The sequence below is a fragment of the Pagrus pagrus genome (genome assembly GCF_965226575.1).
Source record: "Pagrus pagrus genome assembly, chromosome: 7".
Taxonomy (NCBI): Eukaryota; Metazoa; Chordata; class Actinopteri; order Spariformes; family Sparidae; genus Pagrus; species Pagrus pagrus.
Genome location: NC_140191.1, coordinates 12,468,780 through 12,484,377, shown reverse-complemented (window position 1 = coordinate 12,484,377; position 15,598 = coordinate 12,468,780). Strand labels below are relative to the sequence as shown.

Sequence of the window (15,598 nt, the reverse complement as noted above, 5' to 3'; positions counted from 1 at the left end):
AATAATTAACAACAACATAAAATAGTGGCATCTGCCTTAGTGTATTACAGTGACAGCAACAAATTTGGTGAGAGGTAGTAGAAGTGGATACTAATCTGGTTATTGTCTTAACCACAGATCTGAGCTACATAGATGAAAAGGCACATGCACGTCTTTATTATGTCACTTTATTCAAAAATGCTTTTAGGAGATTTCAATACAATGTGATTACTTTACAATCATTATGACATTTGTTCAGTCATTTTCTGAAGTTGGTTCCAATCATGATAAGTAGACATGGAAGATTGTACACAGTCATAGCTTTATTATCACAACATGTGCTTGAACCTAGAGTAGTTTCAGAGCAAATTTTGTATTTATTGTATTGTATATGTTTTTGGTTTTACTTTTGTTCAATCAGCATTTTCGCATCTTGTTGTAATTAATCACAGTAAGTTTTAATTCTCCTGCATAGTCTTGTTGATCCAGTCCACGTAGCTGGTGACTCTGGTATAGACTCCGTATGTTCCCTGCCGTCCACAGTCAACCCCCCAGCTGACAACACCAGCAGCCCAGAACCGTCCGTCGTCATCACTCATGGCGAAGGGGCCTCCACTGTCACCCTGACAGGAGTCCTTCCCACCTTCAGGGACTCCAGCACAAAACATGTTATTTGTCAGACTCGGTACATGTTCCCTCGTCCTCCTCGCCAAAGTGATTGAATTACTGCATGTATCCTGCTCGACCACAGGCAGCTGCACGTACTTCAGCTTATTTGTTAAAATCCGTCGTCTACCCTTTTCTGTGAGCCCGAAGCCTGACACCAGTCTGAAAAACAAATGTAGAAGAGACAGTGATGGTGAACTCAATACGAAAACGCAAAATCAGGTCTTCCTGTTTAGAAGACGGTAGGGTGGAAATAAAGTGACACGACTGAGTTCACTAAACTTAAAGCAGAGACAATTAAATAATCTAAAGTTGATTATACAGCATTATTCACTGAAACCCAGCAGTTGTTTCTTTACCCCATCATGCCAGTGACGTAGGTGGAACCCTCTGCTGGCAAACATATTGGCATAACGGATGAGTTGAACGTGATTGGGTTCTGGAGTTTGATCAGAGCAATGTCATTGTTGTAGTCTTCATCAGTGGGGTTGCTGTATTCAGGGTGAACGTGGACTGAGTCAGCGAACACAGGAGAGCTCAACAGGGTTCTAACATTCGTGAGTCCCATGTAAACCTGCAGAACAACAACACAGGAGTAAATACTTTTCAATTCAAAAACATCGAAGCAAGGGGCATGCAGATAGCATCTATACCTGTCAACTTACCCGTACAGACTCCTTTGGTACTCTGTTTCCTCCATGTACGAGGACATGAGCTGCAGTCATAATCCAGCGGTCTGCAACCACCATGCCTCCTGCTCTTTGTCCATCTATACTCAGTAACACTTGCCAAGGGATGGTATTTTCTGGAGCTTCACTACCTCCAATGATCCTCTGGTAGGCAGGGATGATGTTTGTAGGCTGGCCACAGACTAGATGTGATACAGATGAACACGTTGGTATAAAGTTTCATCGAAGACTTCATGTTCCAGTTAAACAAGTTATTCTAGACTAAGATCTAGAAAAGGCAAATAGAAATACCTGGTATACATGTCGGACTGATAACAATCTCATTGTTGGATCTCCACTTTCTGTCTGCGTCACAGGTGAAGACAACTGAAGAGTAGAGAGACAACAAAACAGAAATAGTTTCATGTTTATCTTCAGTGATGTAGAAGTGCACTCCAGGGTGTGTCAGTACGCAGTGACATCACCGGTGAGTGTGGTTACAGATGCAACCAAGCACACTTCTGAGAACACCTCTTAATGAAGCTCTGAGGGCAGTTATGGTTTTCTGCTTGGTCTTGCGTTACTCTTTAGGTACTTTGCATGCATTAGCCCATTTATGATAAATCATATATACATTACTCAACAGCTAACCATTCTGCTAATAGCTTGCTTTAAAAATCTGTATCTGTAAATGTTTTTTAAATAGATTTTTTATTAAATGTATTCCCCGGCTTACATTGGTTTCCTTTAAGCACTCTGTTGACACCAAGTCTGCAACACTCATTGTGAAATCTACATTAATGTAAAGAAGCCATGCACTTGAGAAATCAATTATTAAACTACATAACCACGCATCGATAATGTGACACTGTTTACCATGATGAATTATACACATCAGACAAGTTTTCAGAGTCTGCTAATGGAAACCAATGGCTGGTAGAAAAATCAGTTGGGAATAGTACTTCATGGAACACTTTGTAAATATCTCACCAGTTAATCCCCCAAGGAGAGAGTAAAATGGCTCATTGCAGTAATACTGAACCACAGAACCGTACTGATTCTGAAATCCAGACAGGAAGTTCACGCCACCATTCAGCAAAGGTTTGGGTTCTCCACAGTCAAATACTGCAGAGGAACAAAACAAGTTCACTTTAATATTTTGCAAATGAGACACAGGAAATGATCAGGAACACTTAACTTGAAGTTTTCATAGATTTTGCAATTTTCCGAGCTCAAATGTAACATACTCTGGCATTCTGGCAGAGGGAGGTGCCACTGTCCGTTACTTTGGCACATGGTTGAGAAACTCTTTATCTCCTGCCCCTCCTGACAGAGAAAAATAAACAAACAAACAAACAACAAACAAATAAACAAGAATCAGAATTCCTTTATTAGTCCCGCAAATGGGGAAATTTGTGAAAGTGCCCTCTGTTGATGTTAAGGACAAGACATCTAACCATCATCAGCTTGTATCCTTGGTCACAGCGCACAAAGATGTAGTCTCTGTAGAGATATTCAGTCAAGCTAGGAGTCACTCTGCCCTTAGCTACTTTACCGGGAAGTGGACACTTCACTCCTGGAAACATCATAGACAAGCAGACAGTTAACATCAATGGCGTAACTATAGTTATCCAGCTATAAGTTGCGATCAGACAGAATGCTAGAAAATCTATTTCAGGGCCACTAAATGCGGTTTAATTGTTCACTGGCTTATTTCTACACTCATTCCTCTCCCCCTCACTCTGTGTGCTGTAGTCCAGGCTCCAGCCGCTGCTCTGGCCGGCACTATCAGTGTGGTACTCCAGCGTGACAGTGTTGGAGTTTGTCTCAATCAGACCTGGACTCTTTCCACCACACAGCTTCGTTGGCTCTTTGTCTGGAATGGTCACCTTTTAATAGAGGGAGTACACAGCTCAATTATTGTATAACATATCTGTTTATTGACCCAGCTTTTCTTTTTATAGTGTATGGAAGCTGCTTATCATTACCTGCAACCAGTGATAGTGACAGTTTGGGCCTTGCTCAGTGTCCACGCTCTCAATGTGGAAGTTGTCAGTGAAGTTAAGAGAGACAGTGAAGCCAGACTCTACAGCAATGATGTACTGACAGGACACAGCATGAGGTGCAGGGTTGGGGTATCCTGGACTGAACAGATGTCCCTCTGGCTCATCAAATATACCACCGCTGCAGGCCACTGGGCAATCGGAAAATAACTTTTGCTTAGAATTCAAATTAACAACTTGTTGAATGCTGATGCTTTGGGCTACCGACCCGACCCACAATCCCAAAGCATCAGTATTTGACGAGTTGGGAAACCCAAAGCGTCAGTGTCTTTAGTAGTAACTTTCTCACAAATTGACCCATTAACTTTAACCAGGTGTTTAAGAGTTGGTACACTTTTTTACTTTCTGTCCGCTGTTGATAGGTGTATTTCTGAATGAGTCAGGGTAGTAGTTTTGCACCTGGAAAAGTTCCTGGAGCTGCTTGGCTATCAGCAAACTAATACCATCCAATCATATTCAAACAGGTGTAGAGTTTGTCCTTATTATCCCACACTTTAAAGTGACTCCTCTGCTGATAGAGTCACTCCAGTACCTTTTGCTGCCAGGTTAGGCTTTTGGTGTTGTTGACTTTACTAAAATCAACTCTTCATTAATGTGTTTGTTAAGTGGGGATTACTTCTAGCAGAGCCAATGTAACTGCTCAGATTATTGGAGACTAAAAGAGAAAATCCTTTACTGCCAAATCTAATTGTACAACCATTTGTCATGAATGGTCAGAAATAGATGTCTGGGTTTGAGTCAAAGTAGGTGAAACTTGACTGAGAATTTTTTTTCCTGTGCTCCACATCCTGGTTGCTCTGTTTTGTTCAATACTCACACAGACAGGTGCGCTGGTCAGAGCGCAGCGCGTAGCCGTGGTGACAGGAGCAGAGGTATGAGCCTAGGGTGTTGAGGCAGATCTGAGAGCAGAGTGGACCTGAGCCATCTGCAGGCTCTGGCAGAGAACACTCATCTATGTCTAATAATCACAGAGACATGAAGTTAGTGGGAGGTGGTTCAATAATGCAGTTACAGAAAAGCTGACAGTTGATGGATAAGTGCTACCTATTGCCTGGTACTGAGCAGAGAAGCCAACGTTCTGGCGGCGCTCTGGGTTGCTGTCATCAGTCTGGAAAAGGAGGGTGAGTCTGTTGCCTGGAGACAATATGGGCTCAGTGCCTGGGTGACGCCCATCAGCAGAGAACTCGTTGCCACAAAACTTTTCCAGGACCTTATCATCATAGAGAACCTGAAGGATCGTATAAGGGATATTATTGTAATCATGATGAGGACATTTTTAAATGAGTCTGTGCTTTGTGACGCAGAAGTTGTTAGAAAGTTATTTATCACACAAATGCTGATAAAGATGTAATACACCACGCAGCACTTATCAGCAGCCAAATCTTTTGATGAGACACCAAACCTTGAGTCAAAGTTGCACTATCTTTGAATGTGAGTCTAGGTCTCAAGATGCTCTGTTGCTTAAAGCTGCTAAAAATCTGTTTTTTTCACATTAACACAAGTTGATATGATAATCAGTGACGTGCTCTTATTGAAGAACCCACCAACAGTTATCCCCCGAATCTGTACTTCCCCTCAGCTCCATGAAGGTTTTTAAGCATCTCTTAGTCATGTTTTGCTTTAACAGCCCACAACTTTACTGTTTTTGTTAAGTACCACTGCTTTCATCAACATTGTTTTCAGCTGCAGATGGCATTCCCCCTCAAATCGCTTACCTAAATAACCGTCATGTATCAAACTGGGATACACCAACACAAATTTTGGCAATGACAGAGAAACGGTGTGTACGTAGATGCTATAGAAAGTATTGTAGGTTCAAAGGTAACTTCACCAACTTTGACTACACATTAAAGTGTGTTTACAGGTCTTGGGGACTAGTGTATATGTAAAAAACAAAAGTGGTGTTTTACTATCTTTACAACAAACTGCAACTTTCTCCAGCAGAAAAAATACCTAATTGACAACCATCATATGAGTGATTCATGGCTCAATTCAAACAGGATAAAGAGATTATTTATCTCGCCATTCACCACCATACATATTTTTTTCTGAAAAAGGTCCTATGGGGCACACCGGAAGCAGTGTGACTTTGTCTCTCTATTGCCTCCACTGACTCACTTAGTGGTTAGGTTGCATTGTGGGTAATGTAGTCACCAGGTTTTGAAAATGAAGGATGCGTGGAGTAAAAAGCTGATATCTCTGGTTCTACAGTATCGATTTTGATCATTTGTTTTTGAAGTGGCCACACTGAGTCCAAAAGTGCAAGGCTAGACCAGCGGGCTGCTTTTCAAAAATGTGGAGCCTACATTACCCACAATTCAGCTTAGCCACTGAGTGACATCACTGAAGGCAATTAATCTTGCAGCTTCCTCTGGATTTTTTTAACAAATGCAGTTGTACTTAGATGTGTTAAATTGGTGGAGTGACCCTTTGAGTCCTCAATATTCAAGCCTGAGATTGTCAAAACTGGTATATTGATTCATACTGAAGTCTAGAACTCAAACACTTTAACAATGCTCTATTTTTTGTGATCGTATGTGAAATGTAGTTCTGACTGTCAGGGCGTCGTAATGGCAGCCTGCAGAAGCTTCGATGTCCAGGTGCGTGAAGGTGAGTCGGATCTGGTATCCCTCGGGCACACTGAGGTCCCACTGTCGCTGCAGGTTGGGAGGGTAAGGCTGGGGATACTGGGGGGACTGGACCTCCCCATACATTAGAGGCTCAGAGTCAGGAAGCGGCCCGCACTCACTCACTGACACATAGAGAAACCTGGAAAGGTGCATGAACGGAGAAAGTTCGATCTGTTTATCAGTTTGTGGTCCAAAGTTGATGCAAACAGAAGAAGAGCAAACAGTGACGAAATCAACACAGCTGTCGCAACCATATAATACTGTTGAGGCTTTATATATGGATACTGAGATGCATCACTCAGTCATCCTATAACACTTTGCTCGGCTGTAATAATGTACAGAAGTCAGCACACAATGGTTTAAGTAGCAGCACCACAGTTGTAGGTATACACGGTCAAATTTCGAATAAATCTCGAAATTAATTTCAAAATCTACAATAACTTTTAAGCACAACATAAAAACTAATTCAAAATCCCATCTAAACTTACCAGATGACACAGAAGGTCCACCCCATCTCTGCATCAAATACTAAATCCGTGAGTGAATTGATCTGCTGTTGCAGGAGCAAATGTCTCACAATCAAGTGAAACATTAATGCCTCAAAGTCTGTCGTTTCCAGTGTTTAGCAACTCACTGCGTTAATGCCAGGAATATGCCTTGTTTGTCTTGGCAAAATCAAATGAACACTTGACTTTCAATTGTAGGGAAACTGGTTCCTCTAAAATAGACATTTGTGAAGATCTTATGAACAAGACACCTCTGGTAAAATGCAAATCTAATTGTTTAGATTCTTATCTCCTCAGAATAACTCAAAATATTTTAAAAACTGGCCTGATTGGGCTCTCAAGCCTTTTCCTGATATTTGAATTCTACCACCAGAGGGGGCTGGTAGACTTTCTCAGCATCCTCAGTCACGTAAACAATTTCAGACATGTTGGTGAAACATTCGGTGTCCTAACAGTGCATGAAGCAGCTGATTGAGGCGGTTGATTGCTGCTTGGCACAGCATAGGATGAAATTGATCTCATCATTCTCTTTTTCTACAAAGCAACATCTAATTGAGACAATATCTTACTGTGGTTGATTAAATAGAGGCCCAAAAATCATGGTTCTGCCTCCTTATGGTCATATACGAAAAGCATACATTAATACAAACGTAAAAATGAATCCTGGAATGAATAAAGTGCAGAATAATAAAGATATGGAAACTTACAGGTAGATACAGCAAAAAAGACAAAGAGCTTTAACTGATGCTAAGATTTCAATACATCTCTGACACCACTGAGTGGTAGTAGAGCATCGCCTGTTCTCCAAATGCTGCAGCGTAACTTACGGGAAGTGACACCAGAACCACATTTTTTAAAGAGAGAGAGTAAGATTTTGTTTGCACACAATGAAAAAACTGTATTTATTTTAAAAAGTGGGCATATGCAGTGGTTTAAAAGATTGTGTGAAAACAATATACAGTATGTGTGTGTATAGCTCATGCAGGCTGTTGGTATAAACAGACCCATGTGTTTTTAGTCCACATGTCATAGAAGTTAAGACAACTGTTTCAGCGGTTTATGGTACGAATAAAAAAAAAATGCATTATCAGAGAAACACTGCATTGAAAATCATTTTGCTGATTTTATTTGTGTTTTTTTTCTATACCGTGATATTTATCAATAGTGAAAAAGTGCCAAGTCAAATTTGTCCTACTATTTCCAAACATATCACTGTGTCCATACAAGGCTTCACAACATTATAGATTTTAATGTAGTAGTAAATAATGAAGTATTCCAGTGTATGAAGAAAACACTTTATTGTTGGATAAAACGCACATTCTCAGCAGTTGATTTGCAAATTCCTTTAATACAAAAGTGAATTTTCAAGTCAGTAATCAGAGTTGTTAATGTTGGTTACATTTGATTACAAGAATATAGTCTTTATTTTCATCTACATTTTAGAGATCTGAATCAGTCTTGGCATGTATTACATCGTCATGGTTAGTTGCAAAGTGTTTTCTCCCTCATCTTTACTCTCTTAAAGATTTTTCTGTTGCGTCTATTGTCGCCTTAATCCAATCTACATAATTCTCCACCTTGGTGTAGTAGCCCTTGTACTGTCTCTCTGCACAGGGGGGTCCCCAGGACACAAGGCCGGTCAGATAATAAGGCTCCATGCCTTCAGACAACATTGGTGAAACAAATGGACCTCCGCTGTCTTTCTTGCAGCTGTCCTTTCCCTGTGCTCCGGCACAAAACATGTTATCAGTGAAGCGCATGCGTTTGTTGGTAGCTGTGGTAGGTGTGTTCTCACACTCGCTAAGGGGGTACGCCCCAATATGTGCGTATTTCAGGAAGGCAGACGTGACCAAATTATGACTCCTCCCTTCTGTATACCCAAAGCCTGACACTGTGCCTTGCTCACCGTCCACCAAGCCCCTGCCTGCCTCTGGAAGACAAATGGGAAGGAGATTTGGGCCTAAAGTCACCCTGGAAGCAAATCTGATAAGAGCAATATCATTGTCAAAATTGATGGGGTCGTCAACGCCCTGGATGTAGTTGGGATGAATTATAATCCTCTCACTGTTAATGAAAACTACACCAGACGATCTACTGCTTGTTAATCTTCCATCTACCAGTCCACCGTACAGGCGCAGAGAGGTTTGCGGTGCGTTTTCCACGATTTGAGCTGCTGTAACAGCCCAGCGGTCATTGATCAATGATGCTCCTCCTCTCTTTGGCTCTTTTATCAAAAGATGCCAAGGTATTTCTCCAAGGTTTGCATTCTGACCTCCCAAAATTCTGCCTGCACTCGAAGGGTGTTTTTTAGGCTCCCCACACACTGAAATAAACAAAGAATCATCATTGATAAAAAAAAAAATTAAAAGGAAACATCTCTAAAGAAAGTATGGCAAATATGAGAAAGTATCAATTTAAAGTTGTACCTTCGATGCATTTCGACATCTCCGTTTTCCCGTCCCCTGATTCCCATTCACCATTGGCATTGCAAGTGTAAGTGTCTGAAAGATTGAAGAAAGTGTATAAACAAAAGCAGAAAAATGTGAAGTCTTTAAAGTTATTTGAGCCAAAGAAACAGAAAACGGATGCAGACAAGCTTCCTATAATCACCATCTCCTTCCAGTTTGTAGTAGTTTGAACTGCAGTTCACATGGATCTGATCTTTGTACTGAGTGTTTGAATTTTCCGAGTCCACCAATTGAAGGATGCCATCTTTTGGAATGTTAGGAAAACCGCAATCCACCGCTACATGTGAGAATATGTCAGGGACAAAAGACCAAATATTACGAAAGACAGCGTAAAAACATTTCTGGAAAAACAATAAAAGGTAGTGGTCCTCACGTTCACAGATGTAACTGGGAGTCCATATTCCTGTAGTCTGGCATCTCGTCTTGTACTGTGAAAACATTGTCTGGGTGCCTTCCTGCTTTGCAAAAGGAGAAAATAATTAGCCTGATAGTGACTTAAATACATCTATCATAAAGCTATGAAAGATTTTGGCTCTCTGCACACTCACAGTATTCAGAACATAGCCAGTATCACAGGTGACTGTCACTGTTTGACCCTGAAGATATTCTGCTAGCTGAGGAGTCGCAGTGGAGTGCGGGCTTACCACTGTAGGACACGTCTTGTCTGCAATTAACATATGAAAAGAACAAGAAATTGTGATCAATTTTTCAACAAACGTTCCTTTCCCGTTGTGTCACAGGTGAGGAGGCTGCAGTACCTTGTGTGATCAGAGTTGTTAATGTTGGTTACATTTGATTACATGAATATAGTCTTTATTTTCATCTACATTTTAGAGCTCTGAATCAGTCTTGGCATGTATTACATCGTCATGGTTAGTTGCAAAGTGTTTTCTCCCTCATCTTTACTCACTTAAAGATTTTTCTGTTGTGTCTATTGTCTCCTTAATCCAATCTACATAATTCTCCACCTTGGTGTAGTAGCCCTTGTACTGTCTCTCTGCACAGGGGGGTCCCCAGGACACAAGGCCGGTCAGATAATAAGGCTCCATGCCTTCAGACAACATTGGTGAAACAAACGGACCTCCGCTGTCTTTCTTGCAGCTGTCCTTTCCCTCTGCTCCGGCACAGAACATGTTATCAGTGAAGCGCATGCGTTTGTTGGTAGCTGTGGTAGGTGTGTTCTCACACTCGCTAAGGGGGTACGCCCCAATATGTGCATATTTCAGGAAGGCAGACGTGACAAAATTATGATTCCTCCCTTCTGTAAATCCAAAGCCTGACACTGTGCCTTGCTCACCATCCACCAAGCCCCTGCCTGCTTCTGGAAGACAAATGGGAAGGAGATTTGGGCCTAAAGTCACCCTGGAAGCAAATCGGATTAGAGCAATATCATTGTCAAAATTGATGGGGTCTTCAACGCCCTGGATGTAGTTGGGATGAATTATAATCCTCTCACTGTTAATGAAAACTACACCAGACGATCTATTGCTTGTAAATATGCTATGTACCAGTCCACCGTACAGGCGCAGAGAGGTTTGCGGTACGTTTTCCACGATTTGAGCTGCTGTAACAGCCCAGCGGTCATTGATCAATGATGCTCCTCCTCTCTTTGGCTCTTTTATCAAAAGATGCCAAGGTATTTCTCCCAGGTTTGCATTCTGACCTCCCAAAATTCTGCCTGCACTCGAAGGGTGTTTTTTAGGCTCCCCGCACACTGAAATAAACAAAGAATCATCATTGATAAAAAAAAAAATTAAAAAGGAAACATCTCTAAAGAAAGTATGGCAAATATGAGAAAGTATCAATTTAAAGTTGTACCTTCGATGCATTTCGACATCTCCGTTTTCCCGTCCCCTGATTCCCATTCACCATTGGCATTGCAAGTGTAAGTGTCTGAAAGATTGAAGAAAGTGTATAAACAAAAGCAGAAAAATGTGAAGTCTTTAAAGTTATTTGAGCCAAAGAAACAGAAAACGGATGCAGACAAGCTTCCTATAATCACCATCTCCTTCCAGTTTGTAGTAGTTTGAACTGCAGTTCACGTGGATCTGATCTTTGTACTGAGTGTTTGGATTTTCCGAGTCCACCAATTGAAGGATGCCATCTTTAAGAATGTTAGGAAAACCGCAATCCACCGCTACATGTGAGAATATGTCAGGGACAAAAGACCAAATATTACGAAAGACAGTGTAAAAAAATAGGACATTTCCTGGAAAAACAATAAAAGGTAGTGGTCCTCACGTTCACAGATGTAATTGGGAGTCCATATTCCTGTAGTCTGGCATCTCGTCTTGTACTGTGATAACATTGTCTGGGTGCCTTCCTGCTTTGCAAAAGGAGAAAATAATTAGCCTGATAGTGACTTAAATACATCTATCATAAAGCTATGAAAGATTTTGGCTCTCTGCACACTCACAGTATTCAGAACATAGCCAGTATCACAGGTGACTGTCACTGTTTGACCCTGAAGATATTCTGCTTGCTGAGGAGTCGCAGTGGAGTGCGGGCTTACCACTGTAGGACACGTCTTGTCTGCAATTAACATATGAAAAGAACAAGAAATTGTGATCAGTTTTCAGCAAACGTTCTTTTCCCATTGTGTCACAGGTGAGGAGGCTGCAGTACCTTGTGTGATCAGAGTTGTTCATGTTGGTTACATTTGATTACATGAATATAGTCTTTATTTTCATCTACATTTTAGAGATCTGAATCAGTCTTGGCATGTATTACATTGTCATGGTTAGTTGCAAAGTGTTTTCTCCCTCATTTTTACTCACTTAAAGATTTTTCTGTTGCATCTATTGTCTCCTTAATCCAATCTACATAATTCTCCACCTTGGTGTAGTAGCCCTTGTACTGTCTCTCTGCACAGGGGGGTCCCCAGGACACAAGGCCGGTCAGATAATAAGGCTCCATGCCTTCAGACAACACTGGTGAAACAAACGGACCTCCGCTGTCTTCCTTGCAGCTGTCCTTTCCCTGTGCTCAGGCACAGAACATGTTATTAGTGAAGCGCATGCGTTTGTTGGTAGCTGTGGTAGGTGTGTTCTGACACTGGCTAAGGGGGTACGCCCCAATATGTGCGTATTTCAGGAAGGCAGACGTGACAAAATCATGATTCCTCCCTTCTGTATACCCAAAGCCTGACAATGTGCCTTGCTCATCTTCCACCAAGCCCCTGCCTGCCTCTGGAAGACAAATGGGAAGGAGATTGTATTTTGTTCAATACTCTCACAGAAAGGTGCGCTGGTCAGAGCGCAGCTCGTAGCCGTGGTGAAAGGAGCAGAGGTATGAGCCTAGGGTGTTGAGGCAGATCTGAGAGCAGAGTGGACCTGAGCCATCTGCAGGCTCTGGCAGAGAACACTCATCTATGTCTAATAATCACAGAGACATGAAGTTAGTGGGAGGTGGTTCAATAATGCAGTTACAGAAAAGCTGACAGTAGATGGATAAGTGCTACCTATTGCCTGGTACTGAGCAGAGAAGCCAACGTTCTGGCGGCGCTCTGGGTTGCTGTCATCAGTCTGGAAAAGGAGGGTGAGTCTGTTGCCTGGAGACAATATGGGCTCAGTGCCTGGGTGACGCCCATCAGCAGAGAACTCGTTGCCACAAAACTTTTCCAGGACCTTATCATCATAGAGAACCTGAAGGATCATATAAGGGATATTATTGTAATCATGATGAGGACAATTTTAAATGAGTCTGTGCTTTGTGACGCAGAAGTTGTTAGAAAGTTATTTATCACACAAATGCTGATAAAGATGTAATGCACCACGCAGCACTTATCAGCAGCCAAATCTTTTGATGAGACACCAAACCTTGAGCCAAAGTCGCATCCTAAGTCTGCTATCTTTGAATGTGAGTCTAGGTCTCAAGATGCTCTGTTGCTTAAAGCTGCTAAAAATCTGTTTTTTTTTTATATTAACACAAGTTGATATGATAATCAGTGACGTGCTCTTATTGAAGAACCCACCAACAGTTATCCCCCGAATCTGTACTTCCCCTCAGCTCCATGAAGGTTTTTAAGCATCTCTTAGTCATGTTTCGCTTTAACAGCCCACAACTTTACTGTTTTTGTTAAGTCCCACTGCTTTCATCGACATTGTTTTCAGCTGCAGATAGCATTCCCCCTCAAATCGCTTACCTAAATAACCGTCATGTATCATACTGGGATACACCAACACAAATTTTGGCAATGACAGAGAAACGGTGTGTACGTAGATGCTAGAGAAAGTATTGTAGGTTCAAAGGTAACTTCACCAACTTTGACTACACATTAAAGTGTGTTTACAGGTCTTGGGGAGTAGTGTACATGTAAAAAAAAGTGGTGTTTTACTATCTTTACAACAAACTGCAACTTTCTCCAGCAGAAAAAATACCTTTTAAATTGACAACCATCATATGAGTGATTCATGGCTCAATTCAACCAGGATAAAGAGATTATTTATCTCGCCATTCACCACCATACATATTTTTTTCTGAAATAAGGTCCTATGGGGCACACCGGAAGCAGTGTGACTTTGTCTCTCTATTGCCTCCACTGACTCACTTAGTGGTTAGGTTGCATTGTGGGTAATGTAGTCACCAGGTTTTGAAAATGAAGGATGCGTGGAGTAAAAAGCTGATATCTCTGGTTCTACAGTATCGATTTTGATCATTTGTTTTTGAAGTGGCCACACTGAGTCCAAAAGTGCAAGGCTAGACCAGCGGGCTGCTTTTCAAAAATGTGGAGCCTACATTACCCACAATTCAGCTTAGCCACTGAGTGACATCACTGAAGGCAATTAATCATGCAGCTTCCTCTGGATTTTTTAACAAATGCAGTTGTACTTAGATGTGTTAAATTGGTGGAGTGACCCTTTGAGTCCTCAATGTTGAAACCGGAGATTGTCAAAACTGGTATATTGATTCATACTGAAGTCTAGAACTCAAACACTTTAACAATGCTCTATTGTTTGTGATCGTATGTGAAATGTAGTTCTGACTGTCAGGGCGTCGTAATGGCAGCCTGCAGAAGCTTCGATGTCCAGGTGCGTGAAGGTGAGTCGGATCTGGTATCCCTCGGGCACGCTGAGGTCCCACTGTCGCTGCAGGTTGGGAGGGTAACCCCCATATTCCACTGGATACGGTACGGCTGCGTTACAGCTCCGCCACGGCGGCGGAGCTGATCCGTAACACTTTAGTCTATGTGTTAATTTCCACCAGGTCCGCTGCGCTGCGTGTCTGCTGCGTGCCAGCTCCGGCAGTCCGCAGCCCTGCGGAGCAGATACGCAGGACTTCTATTCTGGCGGACGCCGCAACACAACGCAGCAATTCAGCCGAATTTAGCACAGAGCAGACAGGAAGTCAGACACGAAACAACAACAAGAAATCCGGTTGATTTTCAAAATAAAACACTCCGTGTTGATACAAACACAAAAACCTCAAAAAAGAGACAAATACAAGCTCTTCTTCTAATCTGTCGGTCGGGAACACTTCGTGTTGTTGTGTTTATAACACATACAGATAACTGCGTTCGTGTGTGATTATGTAATTATCGCGGGAATTCCTCGGTTTCGTTTCTCCAGCTGATCGGCGGAGCTGCGCCGTAGCGGACTCAAAACGCAACTGGTGGGGGTTGCCGGACGAGGACGACGGAGCACAATCGTACCGGAGCCGTAACGCAGCCGTAACGTAGCTGTACCGTATCCAGTGGAATCTGCGGTTACGGCTGGGGATACTGGGGGGACTGGACCTCCCCATACATTAGAGGCTCAGAGTCAGGAAGCGGCCCACACTCACTCACTGACACATACATGTAGAGAAACCTGGAAAGGTGCATGAACAGAGAAAGTTCGATCTGTTTATCAGTTTGTGGTCCAAAGTTGATGCAAACAGAAAAAGAGCAAACAGTGACGAAATCAACACAGCTGTCGCAACCATATAATACTGTTGAGGCTTTATATATGGATACTGAGATGCATCACTCAGTCATCCTATAACACTTTGCTCGTCTGTAATAATGTACAGAAGTCAGCACACAATGGTTTAAGTAGCAGCACCACAGTTGTAGGTATACACGGTCAATTTTCGAATAAATCTCGAAATTAATTTCAAAATCTACAATAACTTTTAAGCACAACATAAAAACTAATTCAAAATCCCATCTAAACTTACCAGATGACACAGAAGGTCCACCCCATCTCTGCATCAAATACTAAATCCGTGAGTGAATTGATCTGCTGTTGCAGGAGCAAATGTCTCACAATCAAGTGAAACATTAATGCCTCAAAGTCTGTCGTTTCCAGTGTTTAGCAACTCACTGCGTTAATGCCAGGAATATGCCTTGTTTGTCTTGGCAAAATCAAATGAACACTTGACTTTCAATTGTAGGGAAACTGGTTCCTCTAAAATAGACATTTGTGAAGATCTTATGAACAAGACACCTCTGGTAAAATGCAAATCTAATTGTTTAGATTCTTATCTCCTCAGAATAACTCAAAATATTTTAAAAACTGGCCTGATTGGGCTCTCAAGCCTTTTCCTGATATTTGAATTCTACCACCAGAGGGGGCTGGTAGACTTTCTCAGCATCCTCAGTCACGTAAACAATTTCAGACATGTTGGTGAAACATTCGG

At 41.9% G+C, this 15,598-nt stretch overlaps 2 protein-coding genes and 1 long non-coding RNA gene across 5 annotated transcripts; all 3 read right to left on the bottom strand.

Annotated features, from left to right (window-relative positions):
• Positions 1 to 147: 147 nt before the first annotated feature.
• LOC311259468 (complement C1r-A subcomponent-like) lies at positions 148 to 7,302 on the bottom strand. 3 transcript variants are annotated; one of them, XM_084356651.1, is made up of 14 exons: positions 7,220 to 7,298; positions 6,495 to 6,556; positions 5,932 to 6,145; positions 4,421 to 4,604; positions 4,194 to 4,334; positions 3,302 to 3,507; positions 3,055 to 3,202; positions 2,771 to 2,889; positions 2,561 to 2,639; positions 2,304 to 2,438; positions 1,626 to 1,700; positions 1,311 to 1,516; positions 1,005 to 1,219; positions 148 to 807 (listed from the first exon to the last, which is right to left on the bottom strand). In XM_084356651.1, exons 2-14 carry the CDS (start codon positions 6,518 to 6,520, stop codon positions 438 to 440), a joined length of 2,118 nt encoding a protein of 705 aa, XP_084212777.1. In that variant the 5' UTR covers positions 6,521 to 6,556; positions 7,220 to 7,298; the 3' UTR covers positions 148 to 437. The 3 variants fall into 3 exon arrangements, with proteins under 3 accessions (XP_084212777.1, XP_084212778.1, XP_084212776.1); XM_084356652.1 differs by lacking the exon at positions 6,495 to 6,556 and having other exon boundaries at positions 7,220 to 7,302; XM_084356650.1 differs by lacking the exon at positions 7,220 to 7,298 and having other exon boundaries at positions 6,495 to 6,716.
• Positions 7,303 to 8,938: 1,636 nt separating this feature from the next.
• On the bottom strand, positions 8,939 to 9,618 carry LOC311259472. Its single transcript, XR_014622867.1, has 4 exons — positions 9,529 to 9,618; positions 9,354 to 9,435; positions 9,123 to 9,257; positions 8,939 to 9,013 (listed from the first exon to the last, which is right to left on the bottom strand). It is a non-coding gene; the product is annotated as an uncharacterized lncRNA (long non-coding RNA).
• A 238-nt stretch (positions 9,619 to 9,856) lies between these two features.
• On the bottom strand, positions 9,857 to 15,162 carry c1s.2 (complement component 1, s subcomponent .2; the record flags this gene model as incomplete). The annotated part of the gene is made up of 9 exons (XM_084357619.1): positions 9,857 to 10,694; positions 10,799 to 10,873; positions 10,983 to 11,117; positions 11,493 to 11,512; positions 12,216 to 12,354; positions 12,441 to 12,624; positions 13,966 to 14,086; positions 14,689 to 14,787; positions 15,137 to 15,162. 9 exons carry the CDS (start codon positions 15,160 to 15,162, stop codon positions 9,883 to 9,885), a joined length of 1,611 nt encoding a protein of 536 aa, XP_084213745.1. The 3' UTR covers positions 9,857 to 9,882.
• Between the last annotated feature and the right edge of the window lie 436 nt (positions 15,163 to 15,598).

Coding starts and splice junctions, on each gene's coding strand:
- LOC311259468 (XM_084356650.1), bottom strand. CDS start 6,598: ATGTTTCACTTGATTGTGAGACATTTGCTCCTGCAACAGCAGATCAAT. Junction 3,508..4,193: donor TGACCAGCGCACCTGTCTGT/GTGAGTATTGAA, acceptor CCGATTGCCCAG/TGGCCTGCAGCGGTGGTATA. Junction 808..1,004: donor TACGTCACTGGCATGATGGG/GTAAAGAAACAA, acceptor TTTGTTTTTCAG/ACTGGTGTCAGGCTTCGGGC.